The sequence below is a fragment of the Macaca mulatta genome, chromosome 5, assembly GCF_049350105.2.
Source record: "Macaca mulatta isolate MMU2019108-1 chromosome 5, T2T-MMU8v2.0, whole genome shotgun sequence".
NCBI classification, from domain to species: domain Eukaryota; kingdom Metazoa; phylum Chordata; class Mammalia; order Primates; family Cercopithecidae; genus Macaca; species Macaca mulatta.
Genome location: NC_133410.1, coordinates 39,653,533 through 39,676,252, shown reverse-complemented (window position 1 = coordinate 39,676,252; position 22,720 = coordinate 39,653,533). Strand labels below are relative to the sequence as shown.

At 42.8% G+C, this 22,720-nt stretch overlaps 1 protein-coding gene across 46 annotated transcripts in view; it reads left to right on the top strand.

Moving 5' to 3' along the window:
- RBM47 (RNA binding motif protein 47) overlaps window positions 1–12,091 on the top strand; it is a 206,579-nt gene extending 194,488 nt beyond the window's left edge. For all 46 annotated transcript variants that reach the window (XM_078003300.1, XM_078003278.1, XM_001095125.5 and 43 more), the window contains 2 exons: window positions 2,783–2,994; window positions 9,198–12,091. In XM_078003300.1, the coding sequence (XP_077859426.1) occupies window positions 2,783–2,994; window positions 9,198–9,437 (452 nt within the window). In that variant the 3' untranslated portion in view covers window positions 9,438–12,091. The remainder of the gene's footprint in view (window positions 1–2,782; window positions 2,995–9,197) is intronic.
- The last annotated feature ends 10,629 nt before the right edge of the window (window positions 12,092–22,720 follow it).

The following is a 22,720-nucleotide window of genomic DNA, read 5'->3' as shown; positions in this document are numbered from 1 at the left end:
GCAGAAAATTCCCCTTCAGAATTCAGCAGCACCTTTTGTCCCTTGTCATGGTCTGAGCAAATAAGAATGCTTGGGGACAAGGCAGTGGTCAAAGTTTTGTTGTTGTTGTTGTTGTTTGAGATGGAGTCTTGCTCTGTCACCCAGGCTAGAGTGCAGTGATCTTGGCTCACTGCAACCTCCACCTCCCAGGTTAAGCGATTCTCCTGCCTCAGCCTCCCCAGTAGCTGGAACTACAGGCGCGCACCACCATGCCGGCTACTTTTTGTATATTTAGTAGAGGTGGGGGTTTCACCATGTTGCACAGGCTGCTCTCGAACTCCTGATCTCAAGTGAGCCGCCCCCCTCAGCCTCCCAAAGTGCTGGGATTATAGGCATGAGCCACCGCACCTGGCCTTTGGTGGAAGTTTTTGCAGCTAATTCCCTGGTTTCTAATTTCCAGCACTCATTTCCTCCTCTAGCTGGATCAGTAGATTGGGAGTAGGGATGCTCAATAATTTCAAGCCAGGGACCTTGAACTTTGCTTTCACCTCCAGGCCCCACAAACCTGTTTATCAATGTTGTTAGTGCCCATGGCCATCTAACGTGAGGCCGGTCTTCTGATCCAAACCTGCAAAGAACATTAACTCCATTGTGTGAGTTTAGCACGAACTCATGCAGCACCCCGCAGAAGCATCCAAACACGTGGAAAACTCAGTCCGTGGGTGATTGGCGTGACCCTCCTCCAGACGCCCTCCCTGGCTTCAGCAGGAGGAGGTTGAAGAACTGTTCAGAGCCCAGCTACTCTGATTTTCTTCTGGTTGAGATTGTACACTTCTTTCCCTAGCTAAAATAGAGTCAAGGAATCTGTGCATTTGGGACATAGGTACGCATTGGCCACATAGGGTTAAAAAGTATTTTGCTAGTTGAACTTTCTTTTGATGAATCTAGTAATGATTTTTTTTTTTTTTTTTTTTTTTTTTTGGCCTGCGTAAAAATTCTGCAATTAAGTGACTCATTAGACTAGATTGCCTTTTAAATGTCATTGGCACTGTGGGCAAAGTAAAACTGATCCTACAGCTCTGTAACTTCATAAAATAGAGCCTGGATATGGGAGTTGTCGCTTCTACTTGTTGGGAAGGGGACTCCTGTTGGCAAGTTAAGGCAGCTTAAGGTTTAACAAGAGAAAAGAACTGTTAAATAATCTTTAGTCATGTAAAGTTGTGTCCTGGAGGCTGAGGTAGAAATTCCTGTGGGCTGATAGCCAGAACAATTCATTTACTTCATACAACCCCTTGTAGCTTAAACTCACAACCCTCTCTGGGCCCCATCCATTGGCCTTGGTGTCTATTTCTGATCATCCAGAAAATGAGAACATTGTATTTTAGGAGAGGCACCAGGGTGGTGGTGAAGTATCTGGGCGCAAGACCAGTGGAAGATATGGTTGGAAAGGCAGGTAAAATATTTGATTCAGGTTTTAGGTGTATTTTATCAAATGGCCATACCATTGTTTAGCTTATAATCATTTGTCTCTTTACCTTTGATTGAGTCTATCCTTATTAGAATAAATGTACCTACAGTTGGAGAAAACCAGAAATAGAAAGATTCTTTGTGTACACATTTCATATTTTTGCTTATCCTTTCAACACACACAAACACACAAATACACCCCCCACCGCCCCCCGACACACACATATCAGGGCTAGTATCTTTTCCTTTTGATCTCTTCTTACTGTACCTTGACATTCAATAACTGCTATCTGTTTGAATCTCTCGTTGAAATCATAATTTTGGACTTTCAGAAATTCTTTGAATTGGGAGGTCCCACTAAAAGCCAATCACTCCACAGGTTCCCTTCTTTGAGTGGACATGAAGAAATTGGGGAATGTGCTATTTTTTTTTTTACCGTGTGTTTTTCCTTGAATCGGTAATGGTAAAATCTGAAATAAAGGGTGGGGAGGATGTACGGAGGTCTGAGTTCTCAGAATGAAACCCTCAACAGCACCTGTTTCTTAAATAGTGGTGAAAGTGAAAAAAAGGCAGTGGGACTGGTAATGAGTGAGGTGAGTAGGAAGGAACAGGCGGGCCCAACTCTCACAGGCGGTAGGCCTCAAGCCTCTGATCTCACTTCTTTGTCTAAGCCTGTTTTCCCATAGTCAGAGGCCCTTTCTTGCTCAGTAGGACATCAAGAATAAGATTCAAACTGATTTTTCTGTAGAAATAGAAAATATTGGTGCAGAAGCCTAACTCTAGGGGTCTCTTCCACGACAGGCAGGGGTAGTTACCTGCCACCGCCTATCCCTTCCTCTTGGGGAGCAGGCATCTGGGTACATGGCTTGTACTGAGAGAACAATAGTGAGCTTAGAGAGGCCCCTGACCTCTAAACGTGGTTTTAAAAAAATATCTTCGGCTGGGTGCGGTGGCTAACACCTGTAATCTCAGCACTTTGGGAGGCCAAGGCAGTTGGATTGCTTGAGCTCAGGAGTTCAAGACCAGCCTGGGCAATGTGGCGAAACCCTGTCTCTACAACAACAACAGAAAATAGCTGGGCAAGGTGGCCTGTGCCTGTAGTTCCAGCTACTCAGGAGGCTGAGGTGGGAGGATCGCTTGAGGCCAAGAGATTGAGGCTGCAGTGAGCCTTGATCGCACCACTGCATTTCAGCCTGGGCCACAGAGTGAGACCCTGTCTCAAAAGAAAGAAAAGTTTTTTTTTAAATAAAAATAAAAAATATCTTAGAGCAAGTGCTGGACCCCCCTCAGCAACTGAAAGTGATTGACCCATTTTTCCTTCTTGCTTCTCTTACAGTAGCCATCCCTGCCATTGGGGCCCAGTATTCCATGTTTCCAGCAGCTCCAGCCCCTAAAATGATTGAAGATGGCAAAATCCACACAGTGGAGCACATGATCAGCCCCATTGCTGTGCAGCCAGACCCAGCCAGTGCTGCTGCCGCCGCAGCTGCCGCAGCCGCAGCCGCAGCCGCCGTCATTCCCACCGTGTCGACGCCACCGCCTTTCCAGGTAGAGTTCTGATTGCAGTCGTTGTTATTTGCGTGTGAAGCCTCTCTTTATCCTGGATTCATTTAGTATTCAGCACTGAGAATTTACTGTGTGCCTGGCTCTCTGTTACAGCTATGCGATTGGGTGACACAAAGCATTTTGAATTTGAATCATGACAGAAAAAAATAATTGTAATTAATTGTACTACCCTAATAATATCATTGTTAAGGGTGGGAATCAATATGTAAAAATGATGTGTAATTTTTCACAGTGTCATAATATTGTGCATATATGTTTTTTAAATAGCACTGAATAATTTTTAGCTCATGATGTTAAAGAGCTGACGCACAAAGTCCAGGGAACGATTTCGCATTTTCACATTTCACACTGAGGCTCCATGAAGATTTCTTTAAAAAATGTTAACCCAGTGGGTGGGTGTATGTGTGTGTGTGTGTGTGCGCGCGCGTGTGTGTGTAAAGAGAGAGAGAGAGAAAGAACATCTGTATAGATATGTAAAATTTTATGCTGGGTAGAGTGGCTCATGCCTGTAATCCCAGCACATAGGGAGGTCAAGATAGGACGATCACTTGAGGCCAGGAGTTCAGGACCAGCTTGGGCAACATGGTGAGACAGTGTCTCTCCAAATATATATATTTTTTAAATTAGCCTGGCATGGTGGCATATGCCTGTAGTCCCAGCTACTGGAGAGGCTGAGGCAGGAGGACCGCTTGACCAGCCTTGAGGTCAAGGCTGTAGTGAGCTGTGATTGCACCGCTGCACTCCAACCTGGGCAACAGAATGAGACCCTGTCTCAAAAAAATTTTTACAAAATATGTCCATAATCCTCTCCTCCAACCATATCTCCCACTGTTCCCCTATCTGTTCCCAAACTCATCTTACCATGTTGGCCTCCTTCCCCACATTTGTTCATACTGTATCCTGGTTTCTTTATTCTCATCTCTTCCATAGAATCTTCCCCATCCACCTCCTAGAGAAATGTTCTCTCCTGTACTCCTCATTACTACATCATTACTTGGCCTGTGGCTGCCAATGTGTTCTATCTTCCAAGGAAAATGAAGCTCCTCTAAACCAAAGACTGTGTCTTGTTTCTTTGCATCTTCACCTCATAGGACATAGGGAGGACATCCATTTAACAGAAGAAAATCTTGTTAAAGCTGTTCTCTGTGAGGCAGTGAATCGCAAATACTAATCACAAGTACTCAGGCCCAAGATCCCTTACCCAGCTGAAAAAGAATTATCCAGGTCACTTCTTTTCATTTTTGATTTTTGATTTTTTTGAGACAGAGTCTCACTCTGTCACCCAGGCTGGAGTGCATGGCTCACTGCAACCTCAACCTCCCTGGTTAAAGCAATCCTCCCACCTCAGCCTCCCAAGAAGTTGGGACCACAGACGCACACCACCATGCCCGGCTAACTTTTTTATATGTAGGGACAAAGTCTTGCTATGTTGCCCAAACTGGTATTGAACTCCTGGGCTCAAGCAGTCCTCCCACCTCAACCTCCCAAAGTGTGGGATTACAGGCCTACATTTTTTAAAAAACAGAGATTGTTAGACTCTAATCCCTGAAGTTTCCAATTCAGTCAAACTGGGCTGGGGTCCTAGAACTGATATTTTGCACAGCTCCTCAATGATTCTGAGACAGAGCCAGGCCTCTGACCCTCCACAGTAGGATGCTATTTACTTGCTTTTGCTCACTCTGAATGCTAGTCTTGACTGCGTTATTCAGAAAGGGCAGACTCACTGAAGCTTATTTGTCTTTCAGTCTGTCATTAAGTATTCTTTAACTTGGGATTTCTGAAAGACAAAAAGAGGAACTGGTTGTAAATGACACTGTAGAATAACAACTGAGTGTAGTTATAGTACTTGTGGACTGATGGCAAATATTTACAATAACTTAGCAGCAGTACTTAGTGAAATTTTGATAATAATTTCTAATTCTTCTTTACTAAGAAACTCATGAACATTTGTCTTTGATGTGCACTGTGAGTTCTGGTCAGGTCCAAATTCCAGGCACCATAATCATGTTCTGACTATTTCTGTCTCCTATCAGTCTGCACTGGCTGTTGCCATCGGGGTTCTTTTTTTTTTTTTTTTTTTTTTTTTTGAGACGACATCTAACTCTGTCGCCCAGGCTGGAGTGTAGTGGCGCGATCTCGGCTCACTGCAACCTCCGCCTGCCAGGTTCAGACGATTCTCCAACCTTAGCCTCCCAAGTAGCTAGGACTACAGGCATGTGGCCACCATGCCTGGCTAATTTTTTGTATTTTTTTAGTGGAGACGGGGTTTCCACTTCATTGAGCCACAGTTTGAAATGTGAAAATGTGAAATCGTTCCCTGGACTTTGTGCGTCAGCTCTTTAACAGGTTTCACCTGTTAGCCAGGATGGTCTTGATCTCCTGACTTCACGATACGCCCTCCTCAGCCTCCCAAAGTGCTGGGATTACAAGGCCATGAGCCACCACGCCCAGCCACCATCAAGGTTCTTATTTGCAGTCTTTGCTTATCCTCCCCTAGCTTTAATCATCCTCCCCTACGTTGTAGGCGCTCAGGGGTGTTCCTGTTTAGCCATTTAGTTAAAGCAAGGATAACCGCTCCTCCTTGACAAGAGGGAAGACTGCAGGGACTCTTCACCTGAATTAGAGGCACATTTTTGGGGGGTTTTTGTTTTGTTTTGTTTTGTTTTTTGTTTTTTTGAGACGGACTCTCACTTTGTCACCCAGGCTGGAGTGCAGTGGTGGGATCTCAGCTCACTGCAACTTCCGCCTCCAGGGTTCAAGCGATTCTCCTGCTAGGGGCACTTTTTAAAGATGGATAAATGTTTCTCCCACTACCACCATTGCATTTTTCTTTATTCCTGCTCTTTGATATGCTGTATTATTGCAATTGTATAGTGGTCCCCCCTTATCCATGGGGGATACATTCCAAAATCCCCAGTGGATGCCTGAAACACAGATATTACCAAACCGATAATATACTACGCACAATTTTTTTTCCTTCTTCACAGTTTCACAGATAGAAAATTTCTTTCTTACTGTAGATCTTAGCAACCTCAGCATAGGATTTTTTTCTTTCCTTATTAAGTAGAGAACTTTCCCTTTTTCGCTTAGAGGAAGGCCTTTAGTGCTCCTCGTTGGCATATCCAAAATGCCAGCATCTCTACTCTTGCACTTTGGGGCTGATGTTAACTAAAATAAGGGCTCCTTGACGGTCAGTCTGATAACCCAGATGGCTACTAAGTGACATGGGGATGGAGCACAGACAGTGTCGCTTTCCTGGACAAAGGGATGATTGGTGTCCCAGGCAGGACAGAGAGGGAAGGCATGAGATTTCATAGAGCTACTCAGAAGGGTGCACAATTTAAAACTTATGAATTGTTTATTTCTGAAATTTCAGCTTAATATTTTCAGACGTCAGTCAACCGCAGGTAACTGAAACCATGGAAAGCAAAACCAAGTGCTTCCCCATATATTCTCATTTTACAGATAAGAAAATTAAGGCCCAGCAAGGTGACAGAACTGCTAGCCAAGAGTAGAATTGGGATTAGGAGATCAGGTCCCTGATCTGTGTATGCTCTGTCCTTATAGTATGGTGAATGCCATATAAAAGGAACATCACACTAATGAAAAGAGAAGCCATGGGTTTGGGGACCTACTCTTGATTCCAGGCCATAAGCCAGTGCACATGTATGTGCAAAACTTAGTGTTTGAGTGGGCAGCCTGAACCCAGGTATTGGGCCAGCCTGTAGCACATGGCAAGGTCTCTCCCACATGTTGCCTTCCCTGCCATTTCCTCTCCCTTTTTGCACTGGTTATTAAACCTATATCCACACATGTGGAAAAGATGGCTTGTGCTGTGAACACAGTCTTTCCAGTTCCGGAGCTCCTCTCCCTGGTTGTAAAATGTCGCTGATGAGACACTCATTGTTTAGTGTTTAGGAAGCAAGTTAACATAAGGCTAAAAGTGCAGACTGCAGAGTCACACATTGCATTGCTTAAAAGCTGTGTCACTTTGTGCAGGTCATTTAACACTTCCACACAACTCCATATAATCATAGTACCAACTGTACTGGTGGCTGTGATGATTCAATACTGTCATACAAATAAGGCACTTAGAACAGTGCCTGGCAGACAGTAGTCTCTGAGTTTGGGGTTTGTTTTTGTTTTTGTTTTGTTTTGTTTTGTTTGAGACAAGGTCTCGCTTCCATTGCCCAGGCTGGAGTGCAGTGGTGCGATCTTGGCTCACTGCAACCTTGAATTCCCATGCTCAGGTGATCCTCATGCCTCAGCCTCTTGAGTAGCTAGAACTACAGGAGTATGCACCGCCATACCTGCCTAAGTTTTGTATCTTTTGCAGAAACTCCTGGCCTCAGCATCCCAAAGTACTGGGATTACAGGCATGAGCCATCTCACCCAGCCTCTGAGTTAATTGTTATAATTATCATTATCATTATAAATTAAAATTATTATAAATTATAATTACTATCTGATTATAGTTTTTAAAAGTACTCTTAGGCTAGAAGTTCCTTTGAGCACAATTTTGGAACTCTGATTTGCAAATTTTGTAACAGAAATTAGAACTAATTCCTTTATAAAAATCTGAGAAGAAATAATTACTTTAATTCACCATTTCATAGATGCTGAATTGTTTATTTTGAAGATGTATTAAGATATAGGGAGATCATACCAGCATTTACTACAAGGCATTCTGTGGCTCATGAGGTGCACCAAATATTTTGTTAAATGAATGTTTTATTTTATCCAAAATCTCTTTGCAATGAAGCATCTCTCAGAACTAGTTTGATGGCAAACACTTTGGGAAATACTGAACCACAGTCTTCCCATTCGTACTCCTGTTTATTCTGAAAACATCTTATGTTGCATTTTCAAGTAGACAGAAGGAAGTAGCAGGGGCTTTTCTAGAGCCAGTGGTGGCCGTCGACATTTCAGGCAACTTTACTTAGCTTGTCCTTCCCCACTCCTTCCTCATTTGGAAACTGCTCCTTATCCTTCAAAACCCAGCTCAAATATCCCTGCTGCAGAGACATTTTCTCCAACTTCCCCATTAGTTGGTTCTTTCTGTAAGCTTCTACAACAATTTGTATACATTAATGGTGTCATCTCTTAGGTGGGAGATGATGGAAACCATCACATTGACTGAAAATGATGTATGGTCACAATTTTTTAAGGTCACAGCTTAAGAAACTGTCCCTTTGGAGATCAGTATATTTTGTTTCTCTAAGTTGACACAGTCTGCTCCTCTCTCTGTCTTTGAGACAGATCATATTCCATCAGTTAAGTATGAGTTGAGGCTGCTGGCATGTATCTAGAGACCATATTTAAGGAAAAATACTGATTTTTAATTACTGTGAAATCAACTGTGTGGAGGGTAGATTCTCCACTGCCTTCTCTAGCTCACTCTGGGGCATAGACTGATTGAGTAGAATAGTAAGTAGAAGATTCTAGAATACGTACAGAGAAGGTCCTCCTTATCCACAGGTTCTGCGTCTGGATTCAATTCTTTATTGAAAAAATAAAGACAATAAAAAATAACAGTACAACAATAAAAAACAATACAAATGTCAAAATACAATATAACAAATATTTACATAAAATTTGCATCATATTAGGTATTTAAGTGATCTCGAGATTATTTTTAAAGTATATGAGAGAGGCCAGACGTTGTGGCTCATGCTCGTAATCTCACTACTTTGGGATGCTGAGACAGGAGGATTGCTTCAGGCCAGGAGTTCAAGACCAGCCCTGGGCAACATAGTGAGACCTTGTCTCTATGAAAAAAAAATTTTTTTTATAGTATACAGAAGGATATGCGTAGGTTAAATGCAAATATGCCATTTTCTCTCAGGGACTTGAGCATCTGAGGATTTTGGTATCCATGGAAGTCCTAGAGCCAATCCCCTGTGAGGATACTGAGGGGCAACAGTATTTCATCTTTCCCTCAGCCTTCCAGGCCTCTCACTTTCACAAGGTTGCATCACTGAGTTTGAGGATGCAGCTCCACCTTACCTCTTCAGTGGCTCTTATCCCACTTCCTTACAATAATTGCTATTTGCCCGCCCCTCTGCCTTCCTCTCCCTTGCTTTTATGTCTTTGTATTCCCAACTTCTGGGAGAGGCTTGTTGAATGAATTGATGATAGGCACATACACCTGTTCAGGAAGGCTCCTTTTTGTCTCTTCTCCTCAGGGCCGCCCAATAACTCCAGTATACACGGTGGCTCCAAATGTTCAGAGAATTCCCACTGCCGGAATCTACGGGGCCAGTTACGTGCCATTTGCTGCTCCGGCCACAGCCACAATCGCCACACTACAGAAGAACGCGGCCGCCGCGGCCGCCGTGTATGGAGGATACGCAGGCTACATACCTCAGGCCTTCCCTGCTGCTGCCATTCAGGTCCCCATCCCCGACGTCTACCAGACATACTGAGGCTGGTGACCAGCGCGAAGACAAACCACACGAACACCACTGAAGGAACGCTTGACTATTTATGAAGAAGGAACCTGTTGAATTCGCACATGCAATCTGAAAGTGAAGAATGTTCGCAGATTTATTTCTGAAATATTTTATATACATGAAGTTTTCACTAGTTTTTTAAGACTATTTTCAACTTAGCAGGCCTGCGTTTATACATTTCCAAAAGACTTGTAATGGTTCGTGCCTTCATACCATCTTTTAAAAATTTGTATGCTGTACTACATTTGTATAGAGGTTTTTGTTGTTTTTTTTTTTTTTTTAAGGATATATTTTCAGTATGAAGGTTATTTTCTTAACTTCTGCACTCCAGAGATTTCTATTTTGTAGTACCTTCAATAATATATCAACTATATATTAAAAAAGCACACTTGAGCAGCTAGGGAACTATTTTGAAAAATATATACAATATTTAAAGATACAAACAGTAGTGCTTAAAAATACTACATAAAACATTATTTTAAAGGTTATACTGGAACGTGCAATTTTAAAATGAGTAAAATCTTTGTATTTCTGCTGGCATTAAGGGTTGATGGTGTTACCATGTATCATCATGGCGGTACTATTTTTTAAAAGAAACACTGATTCTCTCCTTAAGCCAACATTGAAAAGACTTGCCACACTTCTGAGTCCAAACACTGGAAAGCTCTCCTTTGCCACCGTTAGCTGGGCTCATTCTCCATGTGCCTTAACCTTACACATGCCCCCACTACCCCATCTCTCACCCTGTCCCCTCCTCCCCAAATTCCCAGTCCCTCTACAATGTTTGGCCAGCCTAGGACTGATGAATAGCTCTGAAAGAGGGAGGAGCTGGTGGCTTTTATACTTCTTCCTGGGTTTTTGTTGGGGTTTGTTGTTTCGTTGTATGTTTTTTGTTTTGTTTTGTTTTGGTTGGGGAAGTATTATCTTCTATGTGTGCTATTTTCAGCAGCAGAGTAAGTACAAGGTTTTAATCGAGCTGCATTAGACACCTTTGCCTAGCTATTTAATTGCCCAATATAAAACTTTAATGCCATTTCTAATGCTTTTATTCATTTTTGAAGTATGAGTTTGTAGGGACAAAGAATGTATGTTATCATAGACAAGACCCCCAGAGACTCTTGTCAGCAGAAAGTTATGCTTCTAGTTGCCTTACCATGTTTCATGCAAAACTGTCCGTGGTCCTCAAGGGTGTTGGAAACATTTTGTTTATTAAATCTCTCTTCCCTTGCTGTGCACTTGATGGGTGAACTGAATTGGGGTGTGCACATCCAGGAGGAGGAGGAGAGACCTGTAGAAGTTTAAAGATAGTTTGTAAATATCTTCTAATGCTTGTTTTTAGTCCTTTTATGTTGCAGAAGTTCATGGTATGTAGTTTAATGCAAAATGAAACCATTTTATTTCAATGTTATTAAAAAGGTTTGTTTTATTAGGAAGTTAATGTATTGTTGCAGTGTTTTGTGCCTGTTTAAAGGCTTTTGTTTAGCAGAGTGAATGTAAAATACAGTAAAATGTTAAGATTGTCATCTACTTTAAAAATATGTATATCAACTTGGAATTGTTTTTTAAAGGCTCAATCAAGGAAGTGAGGTGTGCAATAAGGTAGCAAGTACACAGTTGCGTTTTTATGTCATATTAGAGATCCATACAATCTTTCCACCATGGGATTTTTGTTGATGGCTGAATTCTTGTGGATTCATAAGAGGATCATGCCCTTAGCAAGTACTTTTGTTTTGTTTTAAATTAAGAGATTCCCAAATGCCTTTTCCCCCCTCATCTTGAGACGAGATGAGTTTTTATGTGTAAGCAATATTTATTTAACTATTCTATAAAATTATTGAGTGCCTCCTGAGGCCTTTAAGCACCCCTAACATTCCTTTCCATCATTCTTTTAAATGACATAAAGTAATTGTGCAATGTTCCTGATGATGTACCCCGCAAGCTGCATTGAAACTCAAATCTCTTGGAATGAGTGACTCAGCAAAATGTAATTTGAATCAGATCCTCATCCCTTGACTATGTGAAAAAAGTACTCTCCTTCTAGTGAAGGATTGTCACAGAGTTTCACTGGATGAAACCGTGACCCAGTGTTCTTACTGTATTTTACGTATGCCTGTAAATTATTTGTGAAGAAGAAGAAGAGGAGGAGGAGGAGGAAGAGGAAGAGGAGGAAGGGGAAGAGAAAGGAAGGAAGGAAGGAAGGAAGGAAGGAAGGAAGGAAGGAAGGAAAGAAGGAAAGAAGGAAAGAAGGAAGGAAAGAAAAGAAAAAAAACAATGATACCTTAACATGGCAACCACCAAACTCCCTTAAAAACAAACGTTGGTGACATAGCTAGTTAAGTATCAGTGAGCCTCCAATCTGGGACTTACCTGTTCCTATTGTTTCAAAACCATTTCACGTACACTACTGAGATAAGTTTATAACTTGAAATGTGAACTTTTTTTTTTTTTAGTGTTAAGAACAAACTATATAAATGTAAAAAAAAAGTTTTAGAGTTCTGTTTTCAAACATTGCTAGTGGTTTAGTTAACTTTAGCTGCTTTATATTTGAAAAGCTTTTATTTAGATCTTGCTCCATTTACAGTACATTCTTAGGATGTATGTAGTAAATAAAGCTTTCTTTAAAGCAATTGCAAGACCTTATTTTAAATTGTGTTTTCTTTATACTGATTTATTTTTTCTAAAATAATTAGGAAAACCCTTATAGCATAGAAAGGATTGGCTAATTCAATATTTTCCATTGGAGAAATCAGCAAGTTACGGTCATGTGTTTGTCTTGGGACTACCATTGGAGATGGATTACATTGGCCAGGTGTGGTGGCTCACTCCTGTAATCCCAGCACTTTGGGAGGCCAAGGTGGACAGATCACCTGAGGTCAGGAGTTCGAGACCTGTCTGGCCAACAGGTGAAATCCCGTCTCTACTAAAAATACAAAAAAAAAAATTAGCCAGGCGTAGTGGTGGGTGCCTGTAGTCCCAGCTATGCAGGAGGCTGAGGTAGGAGAATCGCTTGAACCCAGGAGGTGGAGGTTGCAGTGAGTTGAGATCGTGCCTTTGCACTCCAGCCGGGACAACAAGAGCAAAACTCCGTCTAAAAAAAAAGAAAAAGAAAAAATGTGTTACATAGCTGAATCGTGAATTATGAGTATCCTCAAATTTTGGCTAAGGAGGTAGGAGATTGAACACTCAAATAATATTCAAATCTGCATTGGAATAGGATGTGACAAAGCCTGTCACCACGCTCAGTGCCAAAGTTTATTTATAATCCCAACGGCTTTACACACAGAATTTTAAATGGAGAGAGTTGATGGACATTGAGTTTTTTGATGATCTCATGAAAGTGCTGGGATGACCTTGATGTTGGTCATTGCATTTGAAACTAAAACCTTCTTGTTTCTCCTTTTCACAGTGCATAGTGAGGTTAACAGGGCACTTTGCTTTTCTCTAGAGATCATCACTAACTTCAGAGAGTATCTATCATCAAAGTCAATAAGATGACAGGAGGGAAGGTGGTGGATTGTCAATAGAATAAAGTTCCACTTGGATTTGCCAGTGATTAAGAATTTTACCTTCTTAGCTTTGAACCTGGACTATGACCTCCCAACCTGCATTTCTTGAAATTCTAACCTTCTGCTTCTTCTTAAATGGATAAAGGCCTTTTTAGAGGCAGAACAGACCAGTATGTTGGGCAGAACATCCCAAGATGATAGCTTATTAGGCAGTATTTTTAGGGGCAACAAGATCTACTGATCTTCTTGTCCTAGGAGATAAGTACAAAAGCTCTTCAAGTTACAGGATCACATTCAGGCTAGATTGATCTCTTTAGAAAAAGAATTAACAATCAAAATGAGGCCAATAGCATATCAAATGAGGTTAATGACTATGATCATGTGATTCACTGGGTTCTTAGGCTTCCATAACCTCAGGTGGAGCTCACAAGAACTCAGTGAAATAGGCAGGACGGATATAGATATGTGATCACACAGCTGGTAACAGGACTCAAATCTACACTCAAGGCCAAGCGCAGTGGCTGCCGCCTGTAATCCCAGCATTTTAGGAGGCCAAGGCAGGTGGATCACTTGAGGTCAGGAGTTCGACATGGTGAAACTCCATCTCTACTAAAAATATAAAAATTAGCCGGGCATGGTGGTGGCACCTGTAGTCCCAGCTACTCAGGAGGCTGAGGCAGGAGAATCAGTTGAACCCAGGAGGGCAGGAGTTGCAATGAGCCGAGATCATGCCACTGCACTCCAGCCTGGTTAACAGAGTGAGACCTTGTCATTAAAAAAAAAAAAAAGTCTACGCGCTCAAGACTCTGTCCCAGGTTCTAAATGCCCCATTTTTTCAATTCCAAAAATGTCTGTCATGACAACATACAAAGCACTTCATTGAAGAGTTAGAAAACGTCTTCTGATTTTTCTTGTGTATTCAATTTTATATGATTTCTTTATTATAAAGCCTTCTGGGCACTAAGGCTTTGTATTTGAGTTTTTTGTTTTGCTTTGTTTGGATTTGATTTTTTTTTTTTTTTTTTTTTTTTTGAGATGGAGTCTGGCTCTGTCACCCAGATTGGAGTGCAGTGGCGCGATCTCAGCTCACTGCAAGCTCCACCTCCCAGGTTCACGCCATTCTTCTACCTCAGCCTCCCAAGTAGCTGGGACTACAAGCACCCGCTGCCACGCCTGGCTAACTTTTTGTATTTTTAGTAGAGACGGGGTTTCACCGTGTTAGCCAGGATGGTCTCAATCTCCTGACCTCGTGATCCGCCCACCTTAGCCTCCCAAAGTGCTGGGATTACAGGCGTGAGCCACCATGCCGGGCCTTGGATTTGATTTTTTAAGTCATAGGAATTGACATTTTGGCATGGCTGTTTTGATGAAATAACGTTTTGACACCATGACCCTAAAAACAAAATCCATCTTCAGCTTTTTACGAAACTACTAAGTAGGATGACACAGATGTTCTCACTTTATCCTACCTTTTCCTTGACACATTCACCATTTCTGAACCCCCAAGGTCAAAGGGAGGATTAGGTTTAAATATAGAAAGAGACTCAGGAGACATCCACGAAATGTTTTACTTCAATTCCAAGGTCTAAGCTACTGGACTGGATACAGCCTTTTCTCCTGTCTCCTCTTTTCACTTATTAGTACCCAGCATTCCTGTTTCTAACTCTTCATGCCAATAAACTTGGGGGACAAATGTGATTACCCAAATGATTACCTCTATGAGCAAGTGCCATGGCCTACTAAAATAGGCTGGGTTTGTGGTCAGAACGCCTAGGGGAGAAACCAAGCTTTGCTACTTGCAAGTCATGAGACTTTGAAAAAGATGCCTTTCCTCTCTGAGCACCAGTTTCTTAACTGGTAAAATAGGGATAATAATCCTGACCTCATAAGGTTGTTATAAAAATGAGATTAGTTGGCTGGGTGCGGTGGCTCATGCCTGTAATCTTAGAACTTTGGGAGGCTGAGGCTGATGGATCACTTGAGGTCAGGAGTTCAAAACCAGCTTGGCCATCATGATGAAACCCCGTCTCTACTAAAAATACAAAAAATTAGCTGGGTATGGTGGTGTGTGCCTGTGATCCCTGCTACTCGGGAGGCTGAGGCAGGAGAATCACTTGAACCTGGAGGCAGAGGTTGCCGTGAGCCAAGATGGTGCCACCGCACTCCAGCCTGGGTGACAGAGCGAGACTCCATCTCAGGAAAAAAAAAAAAAAAAAAAAGAGAAGAGTTAATCTAAAAAAGCCTAGTACATTGTTGGCACTCTTATAGACAGTTATTTCCTTTCCCATCTCCTTTTTAAACTCTAGTGCGACTGCATTCCTCTTTGTTAATTCTATCAAGCCTTTCCATTTTAAATCCTTTTATTATTTTTTTAACTCTTTCATTCACTGAAATTTTTTATTCTTTTATTCACCTGTTTATTCCATAAACATTCATTGCTGGAGTGCCAACTATGCAGGATTCACCAGAGAAATAAGTCAAAGTTGACCTTCTGCCTTCTGCAAAGTCCCAGGCATGATAAGACTGTTTTATGGGAAGGGGACACACCCAGGCTCGAGCCAGAGACCTACAAGATGAATAGGAGTTAGGCAGATGAGTAGGGGGAAAAGGGAGTAGGAAATGCCTGGACCGGGAGGAAAGAACACGGTATCATCAAGTCCACGAAAGCAGTTCAGGGTGGCTGCCTTAAAGGAGAAGGAGAAAGTGTGAAGAAATCCAACCTTTGCACTGTTTAACATTAAATATTGTTCATGGCCCTGCATTAGCTGTGAAAGGAAGAGATTTGGTCCCTATGACAAGGAAGCTGGGGGAGCCAGTAATCACGTAGAAACAACCGTCAATCATCATTCCTCCTTAGGGCTTTCAGGAAATGATGGAGCCCTGCATTTATCTACACTGCTAAAGCTAGAGCTGCCCGTAGTGAAAAACTCCCTTCCTGCTGCCTTCCTGGTCCCAGGGGGGATGCCTGCCATCTCTGAGCTTGTCCAGCAGTTTGTAGCAGCAATCAAAGCTTTTAGGGCTGCCCACCTGTTTCTTGCGCAGGTCCAGGTTCCAACCTCTGGGACCTTCACCCTTTCCTCTCCAGTCATACAGCAGCTGCTTGTGGGTTTCCCCACTGTCCCTACGTAAACCCCCCACAGGACAGGAATGCAGGCTTCTCAGCAAAGGTGATGGAGGCCTATAGTCCTCCAGATGACCGAGGGTGGATGATGTGGTTTGGCTGTGTCCCTACCCAAGTCTTATCTTAAATTGTAGCTCCCATAATCCCCATGTGTTGTGGGAGGGACCCGGTGGGAGGTAATTGAATCTCAGGGGCAGGTTTTTCCTATGCTGTTCTCATGATAGTAAGTCTCACGAGATCTGATGGTTTTACAAAGGGCAGTTCCCCTGCACACGCTGCCATGTAAGATGTGCCTTTGCGCCTCCTTCACCTTCCACCATGATTGTGAGGCCTCCCTGGCCATGTGGAGCTGTGAGTCCATTGAATCTCTTTCCTTTATAAATTACCCAATCACAGGTATGTCTCTATTAGTAGCATGAGAATGGACTAATACAGTGGAGGAGAGTCCCAAGTAAAATCTTTAGAGACACATTGACTTCCCCAACAGGATCATATTTCCATGAAACTCCATTCTGCACAGTTACCAGAAACAAAAGCAACACTAAACCCTGCATATGCAAGAAATATGACCTTTGCTAGGCTAATTTTTAGCCACCCTTCTTTCTTGGCTTGTTCTACTTTGTTTGTCAAAAATCTTCATTAATGATTAACCAACCATGAGATTTAAATAACCTTAGTCATTCTGAGGCAGCTAAGAGATGTCACTGAAGCCCAGTTGTTTCTGAGATGACCTTGTTGGGGGTGTGCTGGGTCAAAACATTTGTGCTTCATGGTATTGTGATAACACTGGGCCATGCCAGTCTGGTTTTGCTGGGATTTTTCCTCTCCTTTTTCAGGACCTTTATTCCAAACTGGTAGCACCATGAGATAGTTTTATTTCCATCGACCTCAACAGCCTCACACCTCTAACCCAACTCAAATATGGCCATTTGACCCTTTCTCAATCTTATGTAGAGTAAAGCTTTCTAAAGCTATATCTTCCCTGATCTTCATGACAATCCTATAAGATAGTTACAGAAGACATTCTTCTCCCCTTCCCATTCATTCAACAAATATTTTGTTTTTCAAGCATTTATGTGCCAGGCTTTGTGATGGAGCCTAAAGACAAGTTAAGGCCATGACCAGCCTTCCAGAAGGTTTTGCATGGCCCTTTCCAGTGACCACTTCATCAAGGGAAACAGCCAAACCTACAGCATAGATTAGTTTTGCATGCATCATCTTTTCAGACTTGAGCTTGCTACTATTAATACCCCATTTTACAGATAAAAAGCAAGGAGGCGGGGCTGGGCGAGGTGGCTCAAGCCTGTAATCCCAGCACTTGGGAGGCCGAAACGGGTGGATCACGAGGTCAGGAGATCGAGACCATCCTGGCTAACACGGTGAAACCGTGAAACCCCGTCTCTACTAAAAAATACAAAAAACTAGCCCGGCGAGGTGGCGGGCGCCTGTAGTCCCAGCTACTCGGGAGGCTGAGGCAGGAGAACGGCGTGAACCCGGGAGGCAGAGCTTGCAGTGAGCTGAGATTGGCCACTGCACTCCAGCCTGGGCTACAGAGCGAGACTCCATCTCAAAAAAAAAAAAAAAAAAAGCAAGGAGGCAGAAAGAGGTTTAATAACTTCTCCTGAGACCACGTCACCGGTGAGTAAGTGAAACAGTGTAGATCTGAGCCTGGAATATCTAACTCTAGAGCTGGGGCTGGGATTGGAGGGATTACAGATCACCCATTTTGTAAGGATGTAGAGTCACTTGTTTGTTCTAGAAGTCACACCGATCGCCTAATAGAGTCACTTTATCATAAAGGACATTGGAGCAAGTGGAAAGGAGAGTTTAAAAATCACACACATTGCAGAATATAGGATGCAAAACTTTCTGAAGTCTGAAGGTCTTAGAGGGTTACCTTTCTAGATTTTTTTTTCCCGGTGGCCTCCAAGCCTCTTACATTCCAGCATGTCTTTTATCAACTGTTGCTCTCACAAAGGGAAGAAAGAAACAAATTCATTCCCAAGGAGGTGAGTCATGTGGGGCTTTTTGTCTGTCTGTTTGTTTGTTTGTTTGTTTGTTTTCAGACAGGGTCTTGCTCTGTCACCCAGGCTGGAGTGCAGTGGCGCAATCCAGGCTCACTGTAGCCTCAACTTCCTGGGCTCAGGTGATCTTTCCACCTCAGCCTCCTGAGTAGTTGGCACTACAGGCAGGTGCCACCACCTCTGGTTAATTTTTTGTATTTTTTGTAGAGACGGGGTTTCACCATGTTGCTCAGGGTAGTCTCGAATTCCTGTGCTCAAGCGATCCTCCCATCTCATCCTCCCATCTCATCCTCCCAAAGTGCGGGGATTACAGGCATGAGCCACTGCGCCTGGCCTCCTGAGTTATGTGTTTTTCATTAAACAAATCCCTTGTCCACTAAGCTAAGGAAGAAAACCCTAACTTTGGAATTTAAGTCCACAGCCAGTCAAATAAAGAGAATGACTTCAAGAGTCAGGAGGTTCTCCACCTGCTCCAGGACACTGTACCACAAAGTCAGCCCAATCTAAGGAGGCTAGCCCAAGCCTTCTGAGTTGCTGAGGGGCCAAATAATTAGACCCTCTGGACCGTTCAATGAATAATATTAACAATTAGTGTCTCAAATAAAAGATAAACCATATAAAATGCTGGAAAGACATGCCAATCGAAGATAATCAGCTAATCCTTGAATAGCATTTCACTGGCCGCAGAAGCCTTTCTAAAGCTCTATCTCCCTTGATCTGCATGACAATCCTATGAGATAGTTACAGAAGACATTCTTCTCCCCTTCCCATTCATTCAACAAATGTTTTGTTTTTCAAGTATTTATGTGCCAGGCTTTGTGATGGAGCCTAAAGACAAAATGGTGAACATGATCTCCATTTTATCAAGGGAGAAATTGAGGCCTAAAAAGGATAAATTACTTGCTCAAGATTACAATGATACTCATATTCAATTCAATTTTTTTTTTTTTTTTTTTGAGACAGTCACACTTTGTCTCCCAGGCTGGAGTGCAGTGCTCACTCTGACCTCTGCCACCCGGGTTCCAGCAATTCTCCTGCCTCAGCCTCACAAGTAGCTGGGACTACAGGCCTGTGCCACTACACCCGGCTAATTTTCTGCATTTTTAGTAGAGACAGAGTTTCACTATATTGGCCAGGCTGGTCTCGGACTCCTGACCTCGTGATCCACCCACCTCAGCCTCCCAAAATGCTGGGATTACAGGCGTGAGCCGCTGCGCCTGGCCTCTTGCTTCTCTTTAATTTGCCTTCCACACTGAGGCCACAGTGATCTTTCTAAAATCAAATCTGAGCATCAATCACATCACACATCTTTAGCGGTGTCCCACTGCTGACTGTACCAAGTCCAGACACTTTAGCTTAAAACACACAAGGCCCTTTATAAACTGGCCTCTGTGCATGTCTTCAGAATTATATCCTGCCAGTTGCATATGGGCAGAACTGATACTCACCCACTATGCACTGGTATGGCCATTTTGGTCACTTACTGCCCATGTTCCTCTGACTGACCAGTGCCGGTCCTGGTTACTGAAAACTTTGATTTTGTTCCTTTCATCTGCTTACCATTCGCTCCCATTATTCCGAACTATTAATATTTGCAGTTCCTTTAAAAAGCTCCCTTGCCTCTAGCAGTGTCCACCCAACAACTCCAACTTATTCATCAAGTATTTATTGAGCACCTACTAGATATATACTTGGGCTAGGCATTGAAGATAGAGAGCTAAAAGTTCTGTCCTCAAGAAGGTACTGGTCTAGTAAGAACACAGACAAGTTAAAAGATTTTTAGTAGAGATGGAGTTTCACCATATTGGCCAAGGTGGTCTTGAATTCCTGACCTCAAGTGATCCACCAACCTTGGCCTCCCAAAGTGCTAGGATTACAAGCGTGAGCCACTGCGCCTGACCCAGAATTCATTTCTTAAACCCCACCACTGGATTGCAATTTACTTAAATGGGGAGTACAGAAAGAGTGGCAAATTTGGTTGAGCATATAACAAGTCCAGTCATACTGGGACATATTGAGACATGTTGAGCTTGAGATGCCTGTGGAAGATCCAGGCAAAGTCTAGAAGGTAGTCAGATATAAGGAGGTGGAGTAAAACTATGAATTTTAAAGTAGGACCCATTTTAACATAAGACAGTATATTATTTTTGGAAAATATAAAAGGATATATTTTTCATTTGCCTTAAATCATGGTGCTCTGAGACTCCCCACACATGACATCAGTGGGATTCAGGGAAGGGTGGCTGCCAGCCAGATGTCTGTCAGCCCTCAGCATTGACCATCAAGTCAGTGTCTGTTCATTCCGTAGTGAGACAATAGTCCTGAGAGTCAGGTCTTATCTAAGGAGAAGAGGAGTTTCTGCATCGTGACAGTTCCCTTTTCAAGGGCCAGTCCTGTCAACTCAGACCATTGAACATTCTCACCATTGGTCAGTAGACAGCATATGGGCACCAGCCACCAGCTAGGCTGATTGATCAGCATCTATTCTGATTGGTGGATTCTGTGTCTTACTGGTAGTTAAATATTTTTAATATCACACACATGTTTGTGCGCACGCACACACACACACACACAGAGAGAACCCAGGATATGACTAAAGAGACATGCCCATCTAACAGGAAGAAAGGAAGGCAAAATATAGGAGAAAGGACAGGTAGTCAGTGACAAAAGTTCTGGTCCAGAGTCAAAAAAGCTTGACTAGTGGATGAGCGTGGATTTTTTAAATATTTCGGTGCAGAGCAGCAGGATGAGATCATCTAATATCCTTCGTTTATGAAGAGTCAAAGAACATTACAGCCAGTGCGACATTCCTCTCACATGTAATATGGCCCAGAGAGGCAAAATGATGTGTTGAGGGCAGGTGGCTGGATAGATGTGCTCCTGAGATGTGCTGCTGGTTCCTGGATCTCCAAGGCCTTATCATGATGTGTTCCCAAGTGTTCTCTGCCCCTCTCCCCACAACACCCAAACCAGAGGGGAAGGAAGGGTAACCAGGGTGACCCACAGCATAGGTTGCCATGGACATCCAAGGCAGGGGCCTGGTGGAGGATGTGACAGACACCAAAGGTCTTTAGTTCCAACACCACCAAATGCCCTGGTAATCTCTTATGTTGGTGCAAAAGTAGTTGTGGGTTTTGCCATTACTTTTAAAAGCAAATGGGTGGATGAAGAATGACTCCTGAGTTTCTCACCTGGGTAATTAGGCGGCTATGGTGCAGTTTTATGCAGCTGACAGTCCATAACTCTGTGCTAGGTAGTTTACATGAATTGACCCATTTAATTCTCTTAACAATTCCATGAGTTGACAATAATCTTAACTCCATTTTACAGACTAGGAACTTGAGGCACAGAGAGTTTAAGCAGGCTGCCCAAGTTACACAGCTAGTAAGTGGCAGAATCAGGGTTTTAAGCTCATACTTTTAAAGGCAAAAGCCGCAATTATTTTTGCACCAATCTGATAGAAAGATGGGGCCAAACTCCCCATGCCGGGCTAAAAAAACTTAGTGCAGCTTCACTGGCCATAGACTTCATTGAAAGGCACTAGGACCAAAGCACCCAGGAACTGGATTAAATCATCTCACTGCATCAGAAACCAGCAGACTCACGGACCAGCCTGAAGATGCAGAGCCCCTCACCTCCTGCCACGATGCTATCTAAGCTCCCTGCAAACACGGCACCATCTTGGGGAGGAAGAGCAAGAGGGGAGGAATAGCTCTGGCAGGGAGGTGAACTAAATTGATTGAATATTTACTGGAAGGAAACTTTTTAATCTGAAAGAGATTATTATAGACTAAAAGAGCGCTAGGTACCTTCAATGGCAAGACCAGGTGTTGCTATTATTCTGGCTATCCAGGAAAACAAAGATGTAAACTGTTATATTAAACAAAGGAAACTATATTCATTTTCAATATTGAGTGCATATTTCTGATTCTATTATAGTAAGGAAAACGCCATCCCTTCTGACATTTCCTTTCATAGGTAGAGTAAGGAGTTCAATTAATACAACTCTGACCCTTCGTCTGCCGCCTTTTCCTTTCACTCTTGGACCGATAGACTTTCATATCCGATTGAAAAATCTGAGAATGTCTGGACGTTCTTGGTTATGCAAGTCCCTCTTCTTCTTGGGGGAAAGTCTAACAATAGATGGGTTCCCCTCTGTTTTTCCCTCTCCTAATCCTCTCAAGCCCAGTGTTCTGACTGAATGGGGCAAATCTGCTTAATTTGGGGGCTCATCTAGCAGGCCCGTTTTGCTCCAATATAAGCTAAGTCCTCCAACCCCCTCCAATCTCCTCCATCAGTAAGAAACATGATACATTACCCATTCTTAATTATTTATTTTTTATGTAGAGATGGGGTTTCGCCATGTTGCCCGGGCTGGTCTAGAACTCCTGGGCTCAAGCAATTCACCCAGCTCGGCCTCCCAAAGTGCAGGGGTGAGCCACTGCGCCTGGCCCATTTATTTTTTTAATTGAGGTAAAATTAACATGACATAAAATTTGCCATTTTAATCATTTTACAGTATACAATTCAGTGGTTTTTATTATATTTACACTGTTGTGTAACTATCATCACTACATAATTCAAGACCGTTTTCATCACCTGTCT